The following is a 23,193-nucleotide window of genomic DNA, read 5'->3' as shown; positions in this document are numbered from 1 at the left end:
CAGACTTCATACTTGCCCCTCTTTCCAAAACTCTTGCATTTACCTCCCTAACAACCCCATCCATAAACAAATTAAACAACCATGGAGACATCACACACCCCTGCCGCAAACCTACATTCACTGAGAACCAATCACTTTCCTCTCTTCCTACACGTACACATGCCTTACATCCTCACTAAAAACTTTTCACTGCTTCTAACAACTTTCCTCCCACACCATATATTCTTAATACCTTCCACAGAGCATCTCTATCAACTCTATCATATGCCTTCTCCAGATCCATAAATGCTACATACAAATCCATTTGCTTTTCTAAGTACTTCTCACATACATTCTTCAAAGCAAACACCTGATCCACACATCCTCTACCACTTCTGAAACCACACTGCTCTTCCCCAATCTGATGCTCTGTACATGCCTTCACCCTCTCAATCAATACCCTCCCATATAATTTGCCAGGAATACTCAACAAACTTATACCTCTGTAATTTGAGCACTCACTCTTATCCCCTTTGCCTTTGTACAATGGCACTATGCACGCATTCCGCCAATCCTCAGGCACCTCACCATGAGTCATACATACATTAAATAACCTTACCAACCAGTCAACAATACAGTCACCCCCTTTTTTAATAAATTCCACTGCAATACCATCCACACCTGCTGCCTTGCCGGCTTTCATCTTCTGCAAAGCTTTTACTACCTCTTCTCTGTTTACCAAATCATTTTCCCTAACCCTCTCACTTTGCACACCACCTTTACCAAAACACCCTATATCTGCCACTCTATCATCAAACACATTCAACAAACCTTCAAAATACTCACTCCATCTCCTTCTCACATCATACATATATATATATATATATATATATATATATATATATATATATATATATATATATATATATATATTGACGTGCTGTCAGTGGATTGAATCAGGGCATGTGAAGCGTCTGGGGTAAACCATGGAAAGTAGTGTGGGGACTGGATGTGGAAAGGGAGCTGTGGTTTTGGGCATTATTGCATGACAGCTAGAGACTGAGTGTGAACGAATGGGGCCTTTGTTGTCTTTTCCTAGTGCTACCTCACACACATGAGGGGGGAGGGGGATGGTATTCCATGTGTGGCGAGGTGAATGAATAACGGGAGACGGTGTGAATTGTGTGCATGGGTATATACGTATGTGTCTGTGTGTGTATATATATGTGTACATTGAGATGTATAGGTATGTATTTTTGCGTGTGTGGACGTGTATGTATATACATGTGTATGGGGATGGGTTGGGCCATTTCTTTCGTCTGTTTCCTTGCGCTACCTCGCAAACGCGGGAGACAGCGACAAAGCAAAATAAAATATAACTAATATATATATATATATATATATATATATATATATATATATATATATATATATATATATATATATATATATATATATGGATCTGGAGAAGGCATATGATAGAGTTGATAGAGTTGCTCTGTGGAAAGTATTAAGAATATATAGTGTGGGAAGCAAGTTGTTAGAAGCAGTGAAAAGTTTTTATCGAAGATTTAAGGCATGTGTACGAGTAGGAAGAGAGGAAAGTGATTGGTTCTCAGTGAATGTTGGTTTGCGGCAGGGGTGCGTGATGTCTCCATGGTTGTTTAATTTGTTTATGGATGGGGTTGTTAGGGAGGTGACATATACATACACAGACATATACATATATACCCATGTACATAAGTCATACTGTCTGCCTTTATTCATTCCCATTGCCAACCTGCCACACATGGAATTACAACTCCCTCCCCCCTCATGTGTGCGAGGTAGCGCTCGGAAAAGACAACAAAGGCCCCATTCGTTCACACTCAGTCTCTAGCTGTCATGTAATAATGCACCGAAACCACAGCTCCCTTTCCACATCCAGGGGACGGGAGCGGGGGGGCTGGAAACCCTCCCTTCCTTGTATTTTAACTTTCTAATAGGGGAAACAGAAGAAGAGTCACACAGGGAGTGCTCATCATCCTCGAAGGCTCAGATTGGGGTGTCTAAATGTGTGTGGATGTAACCAAGATTAGAAAAAAGGAGAGATAGGTAGTGTGTTTGAGGAAGGGAACCTGGATGTTGTGGCTCCGAGTGAAATGAAGCTCAAGGGTAAAGGGGAAGAGTGATTTGGGGATGTCTTGGGTGTAAAGTCAGGGGTTTATGAGAGGACAAGAGCAAGGGAAGGAGTAGCACTACTCCTGAAACAGGAGCGGTGGGAGTATGTGATAGAGTGTAAGAAAGTAAACTGTAGATTGATATGGGTAAAACTGAAAATGGATGGAGAGAGATGGGTGATTATTGGTGCATATGCACCTGGGCATAAGAAGAAAGATCATGAGAGGCAAGTGTTTTGGGAGCAGCTGAGCGAGTGTGTTAGTAGTTTTGATGCACGAGACCGGGTTATAGTGATGGGTGATTTGAATGCAAAGGTGAGTAATGTGGCAGTTGAGGGAATAATTGTTGTACATGGGGTGTTCAGTGTTGTAAATGGAAATGGTGAAGAGCTTGTAGATTTATGTGCTGAAAAAAGGACTGGTGATTGGGAATACCTGGTTTAAAAAGAGAGATATACATAAGTGTACGTATATAAGTAGGAGTGATGGCCAGAGAGCATTATTTTATTATGTCTTAATTGATAGGTAAGCGAAAGAGAGACTTTTGGATGTTAATGTGCTGAGAGGTGCAACTGGAGGGATTTCTGATCATTATCTTGTGGAGGCGAAGGTGAAGATTTGTAGAGGTTTTCAGATAAGAAGAGCGAATGTTAGGTGAAAAGAGTGGTGAGAGTAAAGTGAGCTTGGGAAGGAGACTTGTGTGAGGAAGTACCAGGAGAGACTGAGTACAGAATGGAAAAAGGTCAGAACAAAGGAGGTAAGGGGAGTGGGGGAGGAATGGGATGCATTTAGGGAATCATTGATGGCTTGCACAAAAGATGCTTGTGGCATTGAGAAGCATGGGAGATTGGCAGATTAGAAAGGGTATTGAGTGTGGGATGAATAAGTAAGATTGTTAGTGAAAGAGAAGAGAGAGAGGCATTTGGATGATTTTTGCAGGGAAATAATGCAAATGAGTGGGAGATGTATAAAAGAAAGAGGCAGGAGGTCATGAGAGAGATGCAAGAGGTGAAAAAGAGGTCAAATGAGAGTTGGGGTGAGAGAGTATCATTAAATTTCAGGGAGAATTCAAAGATGTTTTAGAAGGAGGTAAATAAAGTGCATAAGACAAGGGAACAAATGGGAACTTCAGTGAAGGGGGCAAGTGGGGAGGTGATAACAAGTAGTGGTGATGTGAGAAGGAGATGGAGTGAGTATTTTGAAGGTTTGTTGAATGTGTATGATGATAGAGTGGTAGATATAGGGTGTTTTGGTCAAGGTGGTGTGCAAAATGAGAGGGTTAGGAAAAATTATTTGGTAAACAGGGAAGAGGTAGTAAAAGGTTTGCAGAAGATGAAAGCCGGCAAGGCAGCGTGTTTGGATGGTATTGCAGTGGAATTTATTAAAAAAGAGGGTGACTGTATTGTTGACTGGTTGGTTTGGTTATTTAATGGCAAAGGGGATAAAAGTGAGTGCTCAAATTACAGAGGTATATGTTTGTTGAGTATTCCTGGTAAATTATATGGGAGGGTTATGATTGAGAGGGTGAAGGCATGTACAGAACATCAGATTGGGGAAGAGCAGTGTGGTTTCAGAAGTGGTAAAGAATGTGTGGATCAGGTGTTTGCTTTGAAGAATGTGTGTGAGAAATACTTAGAAAAAGAAATACTTAGAAAAGCAAATGGATTTGTGTGTAGCATTTATGGATCTGGAGAAGGCATATAATAGAGTTGATAGAGATGCTATGTGGAAGGTATTAAGAATATTTGGTGTGTGAGGCAAGTTGTTAGAAGCAGAAAAGTTTTTATTGAGGATGTAAGGCATGTGTACGTGTAGGAAGAGAGGAAAGTGATTGGTTCTCTGTGAATGTAGGTTTGTGGCAGGGGTGTGTGATGTCTCCATGGTTGTTTAATTTGTTTATGGATGTGGTTGGTAGGGAGGTGAATGCAAGAGATTTGGAAAGAGGGGCAAGTATGCAGTCTGTTGTGGATGAGAGAGCTTGCGAAGTGAGTCAGTTGTTGTTTGCTGATGATACAGCGCTGGTGGCTGATTCGTGTAAGAAACTGCAGAAGCTGGAGACTGAGTTTGGTAAAGTGTGTGAAAGAAGAAAGCTGAGAGTAAATGTGAATAAGACTAAGGGTATTAGGTACAGTAGGGTTGAGGGACAAGTCAATTGGGAAGTAAGTTTGAATGGAGAAACATTGGAGGAAGTGAAGTGTTGTAGATATCTGGGAGTGGATTTGGCAGCGGATGGAACCATGGAAGTGGAAGTGAATCATAGGGTGGGGGAGGGTGCGAAAGTTCTGCAAGCGTTGAAGAATGTGTGGAAGTCGAGAACATTATCTCGGAAAGCAAAAATGGGTATGTTTGAAGGAATAGTGGTTCCAACAATGTTATATGGTTGCTAGGCATGAGCTATGGATAGAGTTGTGCGGAGGAGGGTGGATGTGCTGGAAATGAGATGTTTGAGGACAATATGTGGTGTGAGATGGTTTGATCGAGTAAGTAATGTTAAGGTACGAGAGATGTGTGGTAATAAAAAGAGTGTGGTCGAGAGAGCAGAAGAGGGTGTTTTGAAAAGGTTTGATCACATGGAGAGAATGAGTGAGGAAAGATTGTCCAAGAGGATATATGTGTCAAAGGTGGAGGGAGCGAGGAGAAGTGGGAGACCAAATTGGAGGTGGAAAGATGGAGTGAAAAAGATTCTGAGTGATTGGGGCCTAAACATGCAAGAGGGTGAAAGGTGTGCAAGGAATAGAGTGAATTGGAACGATATGGTATACTGGGGTCGATGTGCTGTCAATGGATTGAACCAGAGCATGTGAAGCGCTTGGGGTAAACCATGGAAAGTTCTGTGGGGCCTGAATGTGTAGAGGGAGCTGTGGTTTTGGTGCATTATTACATGAGAGCTAGAGACTGAGTGTGAACGAAAGTGGCCTTTGTTGTCTTTTTCTAGCGCTACCTTGCGCACATTTGGGGGAGGGGATTATTATTTCATGTATGGCAGGGTGGCGATGGGGGTGAATATAGGTAGACAGTATGAATTATGTACATGTGTATATGTGTATATGTCTGTGTATATATATGTATACGTTGAGATGCATAGGTATGTACATTTGCGTGTGTGGACGTGTATGTATATTCATGCGTATGTGGGTAGGTTGGGCCATTCTTTCGTCTGTTTCCTTGCAGTACCTCGCTAACACGGGAGACAGCGACAAAGGTGAAGGTATGTACAGAGCATCAGATTGGGGAAGAGCAGTGTGGTTTCAGAAGTGGTAAAGGATATGTGGATCAGGTGTTTGATTTGAAGAATGTATGTGAGAAATACTTAGAAGAGCAAGTGGATTTGTATGTAGCATTTATGGATCTGGAGAAGGCATATGATAGAGTTGATAGAGATGCTCTGTGGAAGGTATTAAGAATATATGGTGTGTGAGGCAAGTTGTTAGAAGCAGTGAAAAGTTTTTATCGAGGATGTAAGGCATGTGTACATTGTGTAGGAAGAGAGGAAAGTGATTGGTTCTCAGTGAATGTAGGTTTGTGGCAGGGGTGTGTGATGTTTCCATGGTCATTTAATTTGTTTATGGATGGGATTGTTAGAGAGGTGAATGCAAGAGTTTTGGAGAAAGGGGCAAGTATGCAGTCTGTTGTGGATGAGAGAGCTTGGGAAGTGAGTCAGTTGTTGTTCGCTGATGATACAGTGCTGGTGACTGTTTCGTGTGAGAAACTGCAGAAGCTGGTGACTGAGTTTGGTAAAGTTTGTGAAAGAAGAAAGTTGAGAGTAAATGTGAATAAGAGCAAGGTTATTAGGTACAGTAGGGTTGAGGGACAAGTCAATTGGAATGTAAGTTTGAATGGAGAAAAACTGGAGGAAGTGAAGTGTTTTAGATATCTGGGAGTGGGTTTGGCAGCTGATGGAACCATGAAAGCAGAAGTGAATCGTAGGGCGAGGGAGAGGGCGAAAGTTCTGGGAACGTTGAAGATTGTGTGGAAGTCGAGAAAATTATCTCAGAAAGCAAAAATGGGTATGTTTGAAGGAATAGTGGTTCCAACAATGTTGTATGGTTGCGAGGCATGGGCTATGGATAGAGTTGTGTGGAGGAGGGTGGATGTGCTGGAAATGAGATGTTTGAGGACAATATGTGGTGTGGGGTGGTTTGATCGATTAAGTAATGATAGGGTAAGAGAGATGTGTGGTAATAAAAAGAGTGTGGTTGAGAGAGCAGAAGAGGGTGTTTTGAAATGGTTTGGTGACGTGGAGAGAATGAGTGAGGAAAGATTGACCAAGAGGATATATGTGTCTGAGGTGGAGAGAACAAGAAGTGGGATACATTATTGGAGGTGGAAAGATGGAGTGAAAAAGATTTTGAGTGATCGGGGCCTAAACATTCAGGAGGGTGAAAGGCGTGCAAGGAATAGAGTGACTTGGAATGATATGGTATACCGGGGTCGACGTGCTGTCAATGGATTGCGCTAGGGCACGTGAAGGGTCTGGGGAAAACCATGGAAAATTCTGTGGGGCCTGGATGTGGAAAAGGAGCTGTGGTTTCGATGCATTATTACATGACAGCTAGAGCCTGAGTGTGAACTAATGTGGCCTTTGTTGTCTTCCTAGCGCTACCTCACGCACATGAGGGGGAGGGGGTTGTTATTTCATGTGTGGCAGGGTGGCGATGGGAATGAATAAAGGTAGACAGTATGCATTATGTACGTGTGTATATATTTATATGTCTGTGTGTGCATATATATGTATACGTTGAGATGTATAGGTATGTATATTTGCGTGTGTGGACGTGTATGTATATACATGTGTATGTTGGTGGGTTGGGCCATTCTTTCGTCTGATTCCTTGCGCTACCTCGCTAACACAGGAGACAGCGACAAAGCAAAATAATAATGGCAATAATAATGGGAAGGTAGACAGTTCCAAAGCTTTGATGTGTAGGGTAAGAAGCAGGTATCATAATGGCCCACCCTTGAGTTGCTGATGGCCACACAATAATCATGTGATGCAGTAGATTACAGAGTATTACGTGGTCTGGCTAGTGGTGGGGTAACACAAGCAGCCAGCTTTAGGGGGCAAAAACCAAGGTAATACCTTTAGAAGAGGGAAAGTGAACCAACATTGTGGTGTAGGGCAAGAGAGCCAAGCAAATGGATTTGTATGTAGCATTTATGGATCTGGAGAAGGCATACGATAGAGTTGATAGACATGCTCTGTGGAAGGTATTAAGAATATATGGTGTGGGAGGCAAGTTGTTAGAAGCAGTGAAAAGTTTTTATTGAGGATGTAAGGCATGTGTATGTCGTGTAGGAAGAGAGGAAAGTGATTGGTTCTCAGTGAATGTAGGTTTGTGGCAGGGGTGTGTGATGTTTCCATGGTTGTTTAATTTGTTTATGGATGGGGTTGTTAAGGAGGTGAATGCAAGAGTTTTGGAGAAAGGGGCAAGTATGAAGTCTGTTGTGGATGAGAGAGCTTGGGAAGTGAGTCAGTCATTGTTTGCTGATGATACATTGCTGGTGGTTGATTCATGTGAGAAACTGCAGAAGCTGGTGACTGAGTTTGGTAAAGTGTGTGAAAGAAGAAAGTTAAGAGTAAATGTGAATAAGAGCAAGGTTATTAGGTACAGTAGGGTTGAGGGTCAAGTCAATTGGAAGTTAAGTTTGAATGGAGAAAAACTGGAGGAAGTGAAGTGTTTTAGATATCTGGGAGTGGATTTGGCAGCAGATGGAACCATGGAAGAAGTGAATCATAGGGTGGGGGAGGGGGCGAAAATTCTGGGAATGTTGAAGAATGTGTGGAAGTCCAGAACATTATCTCGGAAAGCAAAAATGGGTATGTTTGAAGGAATAGTGGTTCCAACAATATGGTCGCGAGGCATGGGCTATGGATAGAGTTGTGAGGAGGAGGGTGGATGTGCTGGAAATGAGATGTTTGAGGACAATATGTGGTGTGAGGAGGTTTGATCGAGTAAGTAATGATAGGGTAAGAGAGATGTGTGGTAATAAGAAGAGTGTAGTTGAGAGAGCAGAAGAGGGTGTTTTGAAGTGGTTTGGTCATGTGGAGAGAATGTGTGAGGAAAGATTGACCAAGAGGATATATGTGTCAGAGGTGGAGGGAATGAGGAGAAGTGGGAGACCTTATTGGAGGTGGAAGGATGGAGTGAAAAGGATTTTGAGTTATCAGGCATGAACATGCAGGAGGGTGAAAGGTGTGCAAGGAATAGAGTGAATTGGAACGATGTGGTATACCGGGGTCGACGTGCTGTCAATGGATTGAACTAGGGCATGTGAAGCATCTGGGGTAAACCACGAAAAGGTCTGTGGGGCCTGGATGTGGAAAGGGAGCTGTGGTTTTGGTGCATTATTACATGAGAGCTAGAGACTGAGTGTGAACGAGTGTGGCCTTTGCTGTCTTTTCCTAGCGCTACCTCGCACACACGAGGGGGGAAGGGGGTTATTATTTCATGTGTGGCGGGATGGCGATGGGAATGAATAAAGGCAGACAGTATGAATTATGTACATGTGTGTATATGTATCTGTCTGTGTGTATATATTTATGTATACGTTGAGATGTATAGGTATGTATATTTGCGTGTGTGGATGTGTATGTATATACGTGTATGTTGGTGGGTTGGGCCATTCTTTCGTCTGTTTCCTTGCGCTACCTCGCTAATGCAGGAGACAGCGACAAAGCAAAATAATAATGAGAATGAGGAGGTAGAGAGTTCCAAAGCTTTGATGTGTAGGGAAAGAAGCAGGTATCATAATGGCCCCCCCTTGAGTTGCTGATGGCCACACAATAATCATGTGATGCAGTAGATTACAGAGTATTGTGTGGTCTGGCTAGTGGTGGGGTAACACGAGCAGCCAGCTCTTGAGGGCAAAAACCAAGGTAATACCTTTAGGAGAGGGAAAGTGAACCAACATTGTGGTGTAGGGCAAGGGGTCAAGTTTGGAAGTTAGTATTTAATTTAGTATACTTTTATTGAAGTTAACTATAATTCACACTGAATTAAAATATTTATGTTGTTTGTAAATCATGTATGGTGTTTTTGAATATTTTAGGGGGTTAAAGGAGTGAAACTGTTAATTTGTAAACTGTGTGTTGGGTTCTTAATTATTTTAAGGAGTTGAAGGAGTGAAACTATTATCTTTTGTTTGCTTTCTATTAGTTTAAATAATTCTAGTTGTGCAACAGTTAGTTTTATATTGTAGCTCAGAATGTAACCTTGTAAAACAACAGGAGTATATTGTAGGTATTTAAGATATGCCTTATTGAAGTACTTAGTAAGTGCATGTGAATTTCACTATTTATGTGTTTATAATGTTTTTGAGTAGCAAGAAGTATTTTTAGCATGTTTGTTGTCAGTATTTTTTTATATTTTTTCTATATACTTGTATTCCCATTTGGAATGAATTTTTCCATCAAGCAGTTTTGTTTACTTTGGAAAGTAGTTGGGATATTCACTGCAGTCATTGTTCACAAAAATGCCTTGCTATAAATTTTGCCAATTGCTTTAAACATACTGAAAGAAGCTGATTTACGAGTTTTAGATAAACAAGGATGTTGATTTTTTTGCAGATTTCAAAAGTGTTGCTTGCTTTAGTGATATTTTACCCTGTATCTTTGATGTGAAGATTAATTTTTATGATATAGATGTTAATTGTAAAGGTATTTGTTTCTAAGCCTTGTGTCATCATGCAAATATGTTTGGGAAACTGAAACTGAACTTTAACAAAAACATTATTTTTTAGGCTTGGAATTCCTGAATGCTCGATATGAGGTGGACTGCACTGCAAGTGCTATCACCATACAAGTTTCATCTATACTGATGGGTGTAGCAGTGATGATCTCTTTTGCGTGATTAAGCATCATCAATAATGTGTCAAGAACATTGAAAAATAAGTTCAAGTTGATATTCTTTTGGTAACATCTTTGCACTCATGTGCCTTATTTGAGACAACTTATCTGTGAACAAGTAAATATATTTTGCATCCATGTACTGCATTTGAAACAACTTGTGTGGACAGGGAAATGCGATACATACAGGGCCTGAGTTAGGCATCTTTGGCCTTTGTGCTACCTATGATTCTGTGACCCTCCCTTTTACTGCCACCCCTCAGTCCTTAGCATTTTCTACTTGCCAGGCTATTCCCATCAGTTGCCTCTATATTATTGGTTTGACTGCTCTTTGAATTTGACATTTATATTTATATAATTTTGAGGCCTGTAACCATAGGGTCAAAATGCCTGCGCTCAAGATGTCTTTTGTGGGAATAATCATGGTTGCAAGTGGAGAAGTGGTTAGTGTAGCAAAGGCCTGTTCAAGTTAGTTACAAAAATTTATCAAGGAACAATTCAGGCTTATGAATTTAAGTGGAAAATTGAAAGCCTTTTTTTGTAATATTTGATAATTTTCTAGTGCACAAAAACTAAGAATCTGAGTCTGTTATAATACTTTTTCCAATTTTTTATCGACTTCAGGTTACAGAACCAGATAACACATGAAATTCAAATTGACTTGGTCAGCATAAGGCATTATAATGTTATTGTCACTGTAACAGCCCTCCTTATGAGGAGGAAAATTACATACTTATATGTTTGGATGGAATCTCACTTGTATATAGAAGCCTATGCAATGTTCCCCAAACTTATGTGTTTTTCTTTCATAGATCTAATTGCAATTTCTCTTCAGGAAGTTCATCGAAAATAGCATCATTCATACACATTTGAATAAATGATTATGAATTTATCATTCACTGTACATGTTACAGAAAAGCAGAAGTTTATGAAAATTTGTAAGTTAAATTCAGTTATTTGTAGCTTCTTTCTTATGTCATACACGTGCCATCTGAAATCACCAAGAGTTAATGAATTTTGATAGTCTGTCAAGTTTGTTTTTAATTCTAATGACATATGATCACTCAAATGGACTGTATGAATTCATTTGATTGGCAGTCTGAGATTGGGAACATTCAAATGAATTTATTCATTTGGCAGCCAAAGTGTTAATCCATTTACTGCTGTGATAAAAGCTATATTTCTGATCTATATCAAATTGTTTTTTGATTTTCCACTTAATTTTTGATATTTGTTTGTCATTTCCTGTGTAGTGAGGTAGCTCCAGAAACAAAGAAAGAATGGCCTTATCTTCTGACATCACACTATAGTTGTCATATAGTGCACTGATGCCAGAGTCCCCTATCTACATCAGGCCCAGGAGACCTTTCTGTGGTTTCTCCTGACCATTTCATGTGCCCTGGACCTGCTGTCATTAGGTTGAACCAGGGAATACAAAGCTGGACTTGGCTGAGAATAGGAGCTTCTGATTTTGGTGTCTTAATCATGACAATATAGACTGGATGTGAAAAAGTGAGACTATTTATTTGTCTGTTCCCAGTGCATCCTCACGATGCTGGAAACGACAAACAAATATTGCGAGAACAAATGAGTAAAAAATGTACATGGTACAGTCAAATAATAAGAATAAAATAGAATCCAAGTTATGTGTCACATGGGAGTCATGTAGTACTGTTGTGGTGTGTCATACATCATTGCACACTTATGCTTCTGCTAGCTTGTAGATTTTAGCAAAGATAATTTCTGACACTGTTTTTATTACACTGTTGCTTTTAACTTGCATTTGTTTATAAATGAATGCTCTATAACATTGTAATCACCAAATACTGAATATGTAGTTTTTTTTTTTTTATACTTTGTCGCTGTCTCCCGCGTTTGCGAGGTAGCGCAAGGAAACAGACGAAAGAAATGGCCCAACCCCCCCATACACATGTATATACATATGTCCACACACGCAAATATACATACCTACACAGCTTTCCATGGTTTACCCCAGACGCTTCACATGCCTTGATTCAATCCACTGACAGCACGTCAACCCCGGTATACCACATCGCTCAATTCACTCTATTCCTTGCCCTCCTTTCACCCTCCTGCATGTTCAGGCCCCGATCACACAAAATCTTTTTCACTCCATCTTTCCACCTCCAATTTGGTCTCCCTCTTCTCCTCGTTCCCTCCACCTCCGACACATATATCCTCTTGGTCAATCTTTCCTCACTCATTCTCTCCATATGGCCAAACCACTTCAAAACACCCTCTTCTGCTCTCTCAACCACGCTCTTTTTATTTCCACACATCTCTCTTACCCTTACGTTACTCACTCGATCAAACCACCTCACACCACACATTGTCCTCAAACATCTCATTTCCAGCACATCCATCCTCCTGCACACAACTCTATCCATAGCCCATGCCTCGCAACCATACAACATTGTTGGAACCACTATTCCTTCAAACATACCCATTTTTGCTTTCCGAGATAATGTTCTTGACTTCCACACATTCTTCAAGGCCCCCAGAATTTTCGCCCCCTCCCCCACCCTATGATCCACTTCCACTTCCATGGTTCCATCCGCTGCCAGATCCACTCCCAGATATCTAAAACACTTCACTTCCTCCAGTTTTTCTCCATTCAAACTCACCTCCCAATTGACTTGACCCTCAACCCTACTGTACCTAATAACCTTGCTCTTATTCACATTTACTCTTAACTTTCTTCTTCCACACACTTTACCAAACTCAGTCACCAGCTTCTGCAGTTTCTCACATGAATGAGCCACCAGTGCTGTATCATCAGCGAACAACAACTGACTCACTTCCCAAGCTCTCTCATCCCCAACAGACTTCATACTTGCCCCTCTTTCCAAAACTCTTGCATTTACCTCCCTAACAACCCCATCCATAAACAAATTAAACAACCATGGAGACATCACACACCCCTGCCGCAAACCTACATTCACTGAGAACCAATCACTTTCCTCTCTTCCTACACGTACACATGCCTTACATCCTCGATAAAAACTTTTCACTGCTTCTAACAACTTTCCTCCCGCACCATATATTCTTAATACCTTCCACAGAGCATCTCTATCAACTCTATCATATGCCTTCTCCAGATCCATAAATGCTACATACAAATCCATTTGCTTTTCTAAGTATTTCTCACATACATTCTTCAAAGCAAACACCTGATCCACACATCCTCTACCACTTCTGAAACCACACTGCTCTTCCCCAATCTGATGCTCTGTACATGCCTTCACCCTCTCAATCAATACCCTCCCATATAATTTACCAGGAATACTCGACAAACTTATACCTCTGTAATTTGAGCACTCACTCTTATCCCCTTTGCCTTTGTACAATGGCACTATGCACGCATTCCGCCAATCCTCAGGCACCTCACCATGAGTCATACATACATTAAATAACCTTACCAACCAGTCAACAATACAGTCACCCCCTTTTTTAATAAATTCCACTGCAATACCATCCAAACCTGCTGCCTTGCCGGCTTTCATCTTCCGCAAAGCTTTCACTACCTCTTCTCTGTTTACCAAATCATTTTCCCCAACCCTCTCACTTTGCACACCACCTCGACCAAAACACCCTATATCTGCCACTCTATCATCAAACACATTCTACAAACCTTCAAAATACCCACTCCATCTCCTTCTCACATCACCACTACTTGTATGACAGCTTTATAGTTACAAAGTGATTTAGTTGGGATGTGTGCTACAACCAGTGCATGAATGTTTATGATAATTGTGATAGTTTTCTTGGTCTTACATACTTTTTATGCATTTGGTCATAATTGATTGCTTTATGATAGTATATCTATCTTTATCTCTGGTGCCCATTCCCTCTGAGAACTCCCATTAAGGGGGTGGCCACAGCAACAGTCTCCACTTATCCCTGTTCTTACACGTTTCCCTCACTTAAAATATTTCACGTACTCTTCCACCATTGCTCTCCCTCCAGTGTTCTTCCATTCTATTTGCCCATGTCACAGGTGGTCTTCCTCTCACATCAACCCCTTTAATTGTACTATCATACATTCTCCTTGAAATCTCCTAGTCTTGCATTCTTTTCACATGCTCAGACTGCCTCAAACTGTTACAATTCACTCATTCTACCACGCCACAATTCATTCCCTTTGCATTCCCTACCATACTGCATCTTACATCACCCCTTCATTTCTTTCTTCATAACATCTAGTCGTACCAGATGCTCCTCCCAAATAGCTCATTTCCATAGCCTGGATTATTGACCTCTGTGACTCATTCCTTGTCCACATTTCAGCTGCACATTGGGAGGACCATGCTGTGCCCAAAGCCTCTCTTTGCTTCCATACTTACATCTCTACCTTTTATTATTCTTTTAAGGGACTCAATGACTCTTCAGCCTCATACTGCTCTTTTCCTTATTTATTCTTCTGTATTACTAAATTTACCCAAGGCAGCTCCTAAATACTTAAATTTTCTCACCTCTTCCACTCTTTCTCCTTCCACATTCAAACACAATGGAGTACACATTCTTCTTTCACTCTATATGGTTTTGCAAAATCTATATTTTCATTGTTTCCATTCAAATGCCATCCCTTTACTTTTACTTGCATTTACCTTCAATTACTTATGTTTACACACATCATAAAACACACTTACAACCTTCTGCAAGTCCTTTTCACTCTCAACAAACAGTAAAGTATCATTCACGCTGCCACACTCCATCCCTGCACCACCTTTCCTTAGTTTTGCTCTCATCTCTCTTATCCCTCTGTCTATTTATTTATTCATTTATTTTGCTTTGTCGCTGTCTCCCATGTTTGCGAGGTAGCGCAAGGAAACAGACGAAAGAAATGGCCAAACCCACCCCCATACACATGTATATACACACACGTCCACACATGCAAATATACATACCTATACATCACAATGTACACATATATATACACACACAGACACATACATATATACCTATGCTCACAATTCACACTGTCTGCCTTTATTCATTCCCATCGCCACCTCACTACACATGGAATACCATCCCCCTCCCCCCTCATGTGTGCGGGGTAGCGCTAGGAAAAGACAACAAAGGCCTCATTCGTTCACACTCAGTCTCTAGCTGTCATGCAATAATGCCCGAAAACCACAGCTCCCTTTCCACATCCAGGCCCCACACAACTTTCCATGGTTTACCCCAGACGCTTCACATGCCCTGATTCAATCCACTGACAGCACGTCAACCCCGGTATACCACATCGATCCAATTCACTCTATTCCTTGCCCGCCTTTCACCCTCCTGCATGTTCAGGCCCCGATCACTCAAAATCTTTTTCACTCCATCTTTCCACCTCCAATTTGGTCTCCCACTTCTCCTCGTTCCCTCCACCTCCGACACATATATCCTCTTGGTCAATCTTTCCTCACTCATTCTCTCCATGTACCCAAACCATTTCAAAACACCCTCTTCTGCTCTCTCAACCATGCTCTTTTTATTTCCACACATCTCTCTTACCCTTACATTACTTACTCGATCAAACCACCTCACACCACACATTGTCCTCAAACATCTCATTTCCAGCACATCCACCCTCCTGCGCACAACTCTATCCATAGCCCACGCCTCGCAACCATACAACATTGTTGGAACCACTATTCCTTCAAACATACCCATTTTTGCTTTCCGAGATAATGTTCTCGACTTCCACACATTCTTCAAGGCTCCCAGGATTTTCGCCCCCTCCCCCACCCTATGATTCACTTCCGCTTCCATGGTTCCATCCGCTGCCAGATCCACTCCCAGATATCTAAAACACTTTACTTCCTCCAGGTTTTCTCCATTCAAACTTACCTCCCAATTGACTTGACCCTCAACCCTACTGTACCTAATAACCTTGCTCTTATTCACATTTACTCTTAACTTTCTTCTTTCACACACTTTACCAAACTCAGTCACCAGCTTCTGCAGTTTCTTACATGAATCAGCCACCAGCGCTGTATCATCAGCGAACAACAACTGACTCGCTTCCCAAGCTCTCTCATCCACAACAGACTTCATTTTTGCCCCTCTTTCCAAAACTCTTGCATTCACCTCCCTAACAACCCCATCCATAAACAAATTAAACAACCATGGAGACATCACACACCCCTGCCGCAAACCTACATTCACTGAGAACCAATCACTTTCCTCTCTTCCTACACGTACACATGCCTTACATCCTCGATAAAAACTTTTCACTTTCTAACAACTTGCCACCCACACCATATATTCGTAATACCTTCCACAGAGCATCTCTATCAACTCTATCATATGCCTTCTCCAGATCCATAAACGCTACATACAAATCCATTTGCTTTTCTAAGTATTTCTCACATACATTCTTCAAAGCAAACACCTGATCCACACATCCTCTACCACTTCTGAAACCATACTGCTCTTCCCCAATCTGATGCTCTGTACATGCCTTCACCCTCTCAATCAATACCCTCCCATATAATTTACCAGGAATACTCAACAAACTTATACCTCTGTAATTTGAGCACTCACTCTTATCCCCTTTGCCTTTGCACAATGGCACTATGTACGCATTCTGCCAATCCTCAGGCACCTCACCATGAGTCATACATACATTAAATAACCTTACCAACCAGTCAACAATACAGTCACCCCCTTTTTTAATAAATTCCACTGCAATACCATCCACACCTGCTGCCTTGCCGGCTTTCATCTTCCGCAAAGCTTTTACTACCTCTTCTCTGTTTACCAAATCATTTTCCCCAACCCTCTCACTTTGCACACCACCTCGACCAAGACACTCTATATCTGCCACTCTATCATCAAACACATTCAACAAACCTTCAAAATACTCACTCCATCTCCTTCTCACATCACCACTACTTTTTATCACCTCCCCATTAGCGCCCTTCACTGAAGTTCCCATTTGCTCCCTTGTCTTACGCACTTTATTTACCTCCTTCCAGAACATCTTTTTATTCTCCCTAAAATTTAATGATACTCTCTCACCCCAACTCTCATTTGCCCTCTTTTTCACCTCTTGCACCTTTCTCTTGACCTCCTGTCTCTTTCTTTTATACATCTCCCTTTCAATTGCATTTTTTCCCAGCAAAAATCATCCAAATGCCTCTCTCTTCTCTTTCACTAATAATCTTACTTCTTCATCCCACCACTCACTACCCTTTCTAATCAACCCACCTCCCATGCTTCTCATGCCACAAGCATCTTTTGCGCAATCCATCACCGATTCCCTAAATACATCCCATTCCTCCCCCACTCCCCTTACTTCCATTGTTCTCACCTTTTTCCATTCTGTACTCAGTCTCTCCTGGTACTTCCTCACACAAGTCTCCTTCCCAAGCTCACTTACTCTCACCACCCTCTTCACCCCAACATTCACTCTTCTTTTCTGAAAACCCATACAAATCTTTACCTTAGCCTCCACAAGATAATGATCAGACATCCCTCCAGTTGCACCTCTCAGCACATTTACATCCAAAAGTCTCTCTTTCGCCCGCCTGTCAATTAACACGTAATCCAATAACGTTCTCTGGCCATCTCTCCTGCTTACATACGTATACTTATGTATATCTCGCTTTTTAAACCAGGTATTCCCAATCACCAGTCCTTTTTCAGCACATAAATCTACAAGCTCTTCACCATTTCCATTTACAACACTGAACACCCCATGTATACCAATTATTCCCTCAACTGCCACATTACTCACCTTTGCATTCAAATCACCCATCACTATAACCCGGTTGCATGCATCAAAACTACTAACACACTCATTCAGCTGCTCCCAAAACACTTGCCTCTCATGATCTTTCTTCTCATGCCCAGGTGCATATGCACCAATAGTCACCCATCTCTCTCCATCAACTTTCAGTTTTACCCATATTAATCGAGAATTTACTTTCTTACATTCTATCACATACTCCCCCAACTCCTGTTTCAGGAGTACTGCTACTCCTTCCCTTGCTCTTGTCCTCTCACTAACCCCTGACTTTACTCCCAAGACATTCCCAAACCACTCTTCCCCTTTACCCTTGAGCCGTGGTGACATCACTCAACCCTACCTCACACCCACAAGTATACTGAAACTTCTCCTCAACTTTCCATCCAATCTTACACATGATCCTTTTGCAAAATACTTCTCCAGAAAAATCTGATCCACACATCCCTTACTATACCTAAAACCCCCTTGCTTCTCATTTATTCTGCATTCAGTCACTTCCTTCAGTCTGTCAGTCAACATTCATTCATACAGTGTTTCTGGTATACTTCACACCAGACATCCTTAGCACCTTTTCTTGTGAATAAAGGAACAATAATAGTTTTCACCCAATCCTTAGGCACAAGCTTTTGTTTCCATGCTAAATTTCATATCAGATGCATCCACTTTATCACATTTTCTCCTCCATACTTGAGCATTTCAGCCAAAATCCCTTCCACCCCAGGTGCCTTTCCTGCCTTCAGCCTTATTGCCTTTTTTGCTTCCCCTTTTGTTGTTGGCCCTTGCTTTAGTATGCTCTTCCTTCCACACCCATGCATGCAACAAGAGCTTTCTCACCTCCCACATTCATCAGTAGTAAACATGTGATTGTGACAATCACATGTTTACCAAATGGCGTCCTAGCTTCATCTCTTCGATGTATATCAACTGACTTATATTTCAGAAGTGGTAGAGGATGTGTGGATCAGGTGTTTGCTTTGAAGAATGTATGTGAGAAATACTTAGAAAAGCAAATGGATTTGTATGCAGCATTTACGGATCTGGAGAAGGCATATGATAAAGTTGATAGAGATGCTCTGTGGAAGGTATTAAGAATATATGGTGTGGAAGGCAAGTTGTTAGAAGCAGTGAAAAGTTTTTATTTAGGATGTAAGGCATGTGTATGTGTAGGAAGAGAGGAAAGTGATTGGTTCTCAGTGAATGTAGGTTTGTGACAGGGTTGTGTGATGTCTCCATGGTTGTTTAATTTGTTTATGGACGTGGTTGTTAGGGAGGTGAATACAAGAGTTTTGGAAAGAGGGGCAATTATGCAGTCTGTTGTGGACAAGGGAGCTTGGGAAGTGAGTCGGTTGTTGTTCGCTGATGATACAGCGCTGGTGGCTGATTCATGTGAGAAACTGCAGAAACTGGTGACTGAGTTTGGTAAAGTGTGTGAAAGAAGAAAGCTGAGAGTAAATGTGAATAAGAGCAAAGGTTATTAGGTATAGTAGGGTTGAGGGACAAGTCAATTGGGAGGTAAGTTTGAATGGAGATAAACTGGAGGAAGTGAAGTGTTTGGATATCTGGGAGTGGATTTGGCAGCGGATGGAACCATGGAAGTGGAAGTGAATCATAGGGTGGGGGAGGGGGCGAAAGTTCTGGTAGCATTGAAGAATGTGTGGAAGTTGAGGACATTATCTCGGAAAGCAAAAATGGGTATGTTTGAAGGAATAGTGGTTCCAACAATGTTATATGGTTGCAAGGCGTGGGCTATAGATAGAGTTGTGTGGAGGAAGGTGGATGTGCTGGAAATGAGATGTTTGAGGACAATATGTGGTGTGAGGTGGTTTGATCGAGTAAGTGAAAATAGGGTAAGAGAGATGTGTGGTGATAAAAAGAGTGTGGTTGAGAGAGCAGAAGAGGGTGTTTTGAAACGGTTTGGTCACATGGAGAGAATGAGTGAGGAAAGATTGATCAAGACGATGTACGTGTCAGAGGTGGAGGGAACGAGAAGTGGGAGACCAAATTGGAGATGGAAAGATGGAGTGAAAAAGATTTTGAGTGATCGGGGCCTGAACATGCAGGAGGGTGAAAGGTGTGCAAGGAATATAGTGGATTGGAACGCTGTGGTATACCGGGGTCGACGTGCTGCCAATGGATTGAACCAGGGCATGTGAAGCGTCTGTGGTAAACCATGGAAAGTTCTGTGGGGGCCTGGATGTGGAAAGGGAGCTGTGCTTTCGGTGCATTATTACATGACAGCTAGATACTGAGTGTGAACGAAAGTGGCCTTTGTTGTCTTTTCCTAGCGCTACCTCGCACACATGAGTGGGGAGGGGGTTGTTATTTCATGTGTGGCGAGGTGGCGATGGAAATGAATAAAGGCAGACAGTATGAATTATGTACATGTGTATATATGTATATGTCTGTGTGTGTATATATGTGTATACATTGAGATGTATAGGTATGTATATTTGCGTGTGTGGACGTGTATGTATATACATGTGCATGAGGGTGGGTTGGGCCATTCTTTCGTCTGTTTCCTTGCGCTACCTCGCTAACGTGGGAGACAGCGACAAAGCAAAATTAAATATAATAAAAATAATATATATTTGCGTGTGTGGACGTATGTATATACATGTGTATGGGGGGGGTTGGGCCATTTCTTTCGTCTGTTTCCTTGCGCTACCTCGCAAACGCGGGAGACAGCGACAAAGTATAATAAAAGAAAAAGAAAAAAAAAATGTATACACATAAACATCCAAGCGGAAGCGGAAGTGGATCATAGGGTGGGGGAGGGGGCGAAAATCCTGGGAGCCTTGAAGAATGTGTGGAAGTCGAGAACATTATCTTGGAAAGCAAAAATGGGTATGTTTGAAGGAATAGTAGATCCAACAATGTTGTATGGTTGCGAGGCGTGGGCTATGGATAGAGTTGTGCGCAGGAGGATGGATGTGCTGGAAATGCGATGTTTGAGGACAATGTGTGGTGTGAGGTGGTTTGATCGAGTAAGTAACGTAAGGGTAAAAGAGATGTGTGGAGATAAAAAGAGCGTGGTTGAGAGAGCAGAAGAGGGTGTTTTGAAATGGTTTGGGCACATGGTGAGAATGAGTGAGGAAAGATTGACCAAGAGGATATATGTGTCGGAGGTGGAGGGAACGAGGAGAAGTGGGAGACCAAATTGGAGGTGGAAAGATGGAGTGAAAAAGATTTTGTGTGATCGGGGCCTGAACATGCAGGAGAGTGAAAGGAGGGCAAGGAATAGAGTGAACTGGATCGATGTGGTATACCGGGGTTGACGTGCTGTCAGTGAATTGAATCAGGGCATGTGAAGCGTCTGGGGTAAACCATGGAAAGCTGTGTAGGTATGTATATTTGCGTGTGTGGACGTATGTATATACATGTGTATGGGGGTGGGTTGGGCCATTTCTTTCGTCTGTTTCCTTGCGCTACCTCGCAAACGCGGGAGACAGCGACAAAGCAAAAAAAAAAAAAAAAGAAAATAAACATCCATGTACATATAAACATATACAAACACACACATATGTATACATGTACATATTCATATTTGCTTGCCTTCTTTCATTCCTGGCACTACCCTGCCCCACAGGAAACAGCATCACTATCCCCTGCTTCAGCAAGGTAGTGCCAGGAAAACAGACAAAAATGGCCACATTTGTTCGCACCAAGTCTGCAGCTGTCATGTGTAATGCACCGAAACCATAGCTCCCTATTCACATCCAGGCCCCATTGACCTTTCCATAGTTTACCCCAGACATTTCACATGCCTTGATTCAGTCCATTGACAGCAGGTATTTGAATAATTTTAGACTGTATATTGATTACCATAATCATGAATATACCTTATTTTTGGCTGATCAGCATAACAGTGTTGGAGTTGTTAATACAAGGTAAAAAATGATAGCCAAAAAAAAAATGATAGCCAAAATTACAACACATCCGTCCAATTGTGGTTGTTTTACAGACATAAGATTTTGTAGTAACAGGATTAAAAGTTTTTTGTAGTATATTTTGATGTGATAAGGATATTTTTGATAGATATTAATGGTAAATATTGTGATTTGTATTTCTATACATTGTTACAGTAGGTACATCAGTCTGTTATTCTTGGAATTCTTCTTGTTCCATTCTGCAATATATGTTATTCACATGGAATGTGCATGAAACCATACATATCAATAGTAGCTTATGCTTAAAGGTCCATGTTTATTTCAGATGTGATGGAGGTATGTTTGTTAAAAGTACATGAAAAGTGACAAATTTTGCTAATGTAAATGTTTAAGCAGTGTGTATATAGCTATGCACATTCATGCATTCCATAGATTATGTAATTTATATAAAGAAATTCATTTAGGAGTACAATTTTTGCCAAAATATATAACATTTTGTTTTTAAGAGGCATGAAAGCAGATTAAAGAATTTATGTTGCATTAATATGTTGTTAAGAACTCAGCAAGGCCAATGTGCAGACTTGTTTTAGTGTTCTTTGAAGATTTCTGTTGCTCCAGTAACTAGTAATGGCATTTGGAGATGCAAAAGATCACTGTATTTTGAGACCACTCCAGGAATTTTCTGTCTTTTATAACTCAGATCAATGCTTGATTATCTGGATGCAAATCTTGTAAAGTACATCTCTGCATGTCTAGGCTGAATTTAGACCACTGACATGTATTACTACAAAGGAGACATGGATGTTACAAGAGTGTTTGGAGAATTCCGCATGCAAATCAGCCTATTTGATATGTATGGAAAAAAAATCACCAGAAAAATGGGTTTACAAAAGCATTTGTAAATAGATCAGTAATTTAGACTGGACATGTTAATATAAGTATCTTGTTCAGCAGAAATGTACTTGTTGCTGACATTGACTGCATCTATATTTTTAGTAAAGAGAGATGAGAACATTTGTTTTTTCCCTTCATTTAGTAGTGTCTTAGAAAGAAATTTGAATCTTAAATGTTTCAATATACTTGGCATTTGGAGAAAGCATTTCAGAGATAGGGTGTTAAGTAAGATCAGTTCATAAAAGTAAGGCTAAAATTTTAGGCAGTTAAATTACTTGAAGAATATAGATGTGACTGCTTTGCTGTAATTTTTGTATTGTGATGATAAGTGGTTAATCAGGATATGCAGTGATGAGGCTACACAAGAGTATGCAACATATCTGTCATGTGTAATGCACTGAAACCACAGCTCCCTATCCACAACCAGGTCCTACAGACCTCTCCATGGTTTACCCCGGATACTTCACATATCTTGGTTCAGTCCGTTAACAGCATGGTGACTCCAGTATTCCACATTGTCCCAATTCACTCTGTCCCATGGATTCCTTTCCTTCTCTCATTTTCAGGCCCTGATCACTCAAAATATTTTCCACTCCATTTTCTCTTTCCAATATGGTCTCCTTTTCCTTCATTCCCTCCATTTCTGATACATGTATCCTTTTTGTC

General features: G+C 41.1%; 1 protein-coding gene across 1 annotated transcript in view; it reads left to right on the top strand.

Annotated features, from left to right (window-relative positions):
• The window catches only part of Tsf2 (transferrin 2), a 245,751-nt gene extending 223,106 nt beyond the window's left edge, over positions 1 to 22,645 (top strand). The window contains exon 17 of the mRNA XM_071657722.1: positions 9,879 to 22,645. Within this exon, the coding sequence (XP_071513823.1) occupies positions 9,879 to 9,988 (110 nt within the window). The 3' untranslated portion in view covers positions 9,989 to 22,645. The remainder of the gene's footprint in view (positions 1 to 9,878) is intronic.
• Positions 22,646 to 23,193: the final 548 nt, after the last annotated feature.

This window comes from Panulirus ornatus, chromosome 65 (genome assembly GCF_036320965.1).
Source record: "Panulirus ornatus isolate Po-2019 chromosome 65, ASM3632096v1, whole genome shotgun sequence".
NCBI lineage: Eukaryota > Metazoa > Arthropoda > Malacostraca > Decapoda > Palinuridae > Panulirus > Panulirus ornatus.
Note: the sequence above shows the minus strand (reverse complement) of the source record. Positions and strands in the feature narration are given on the sequence as shown.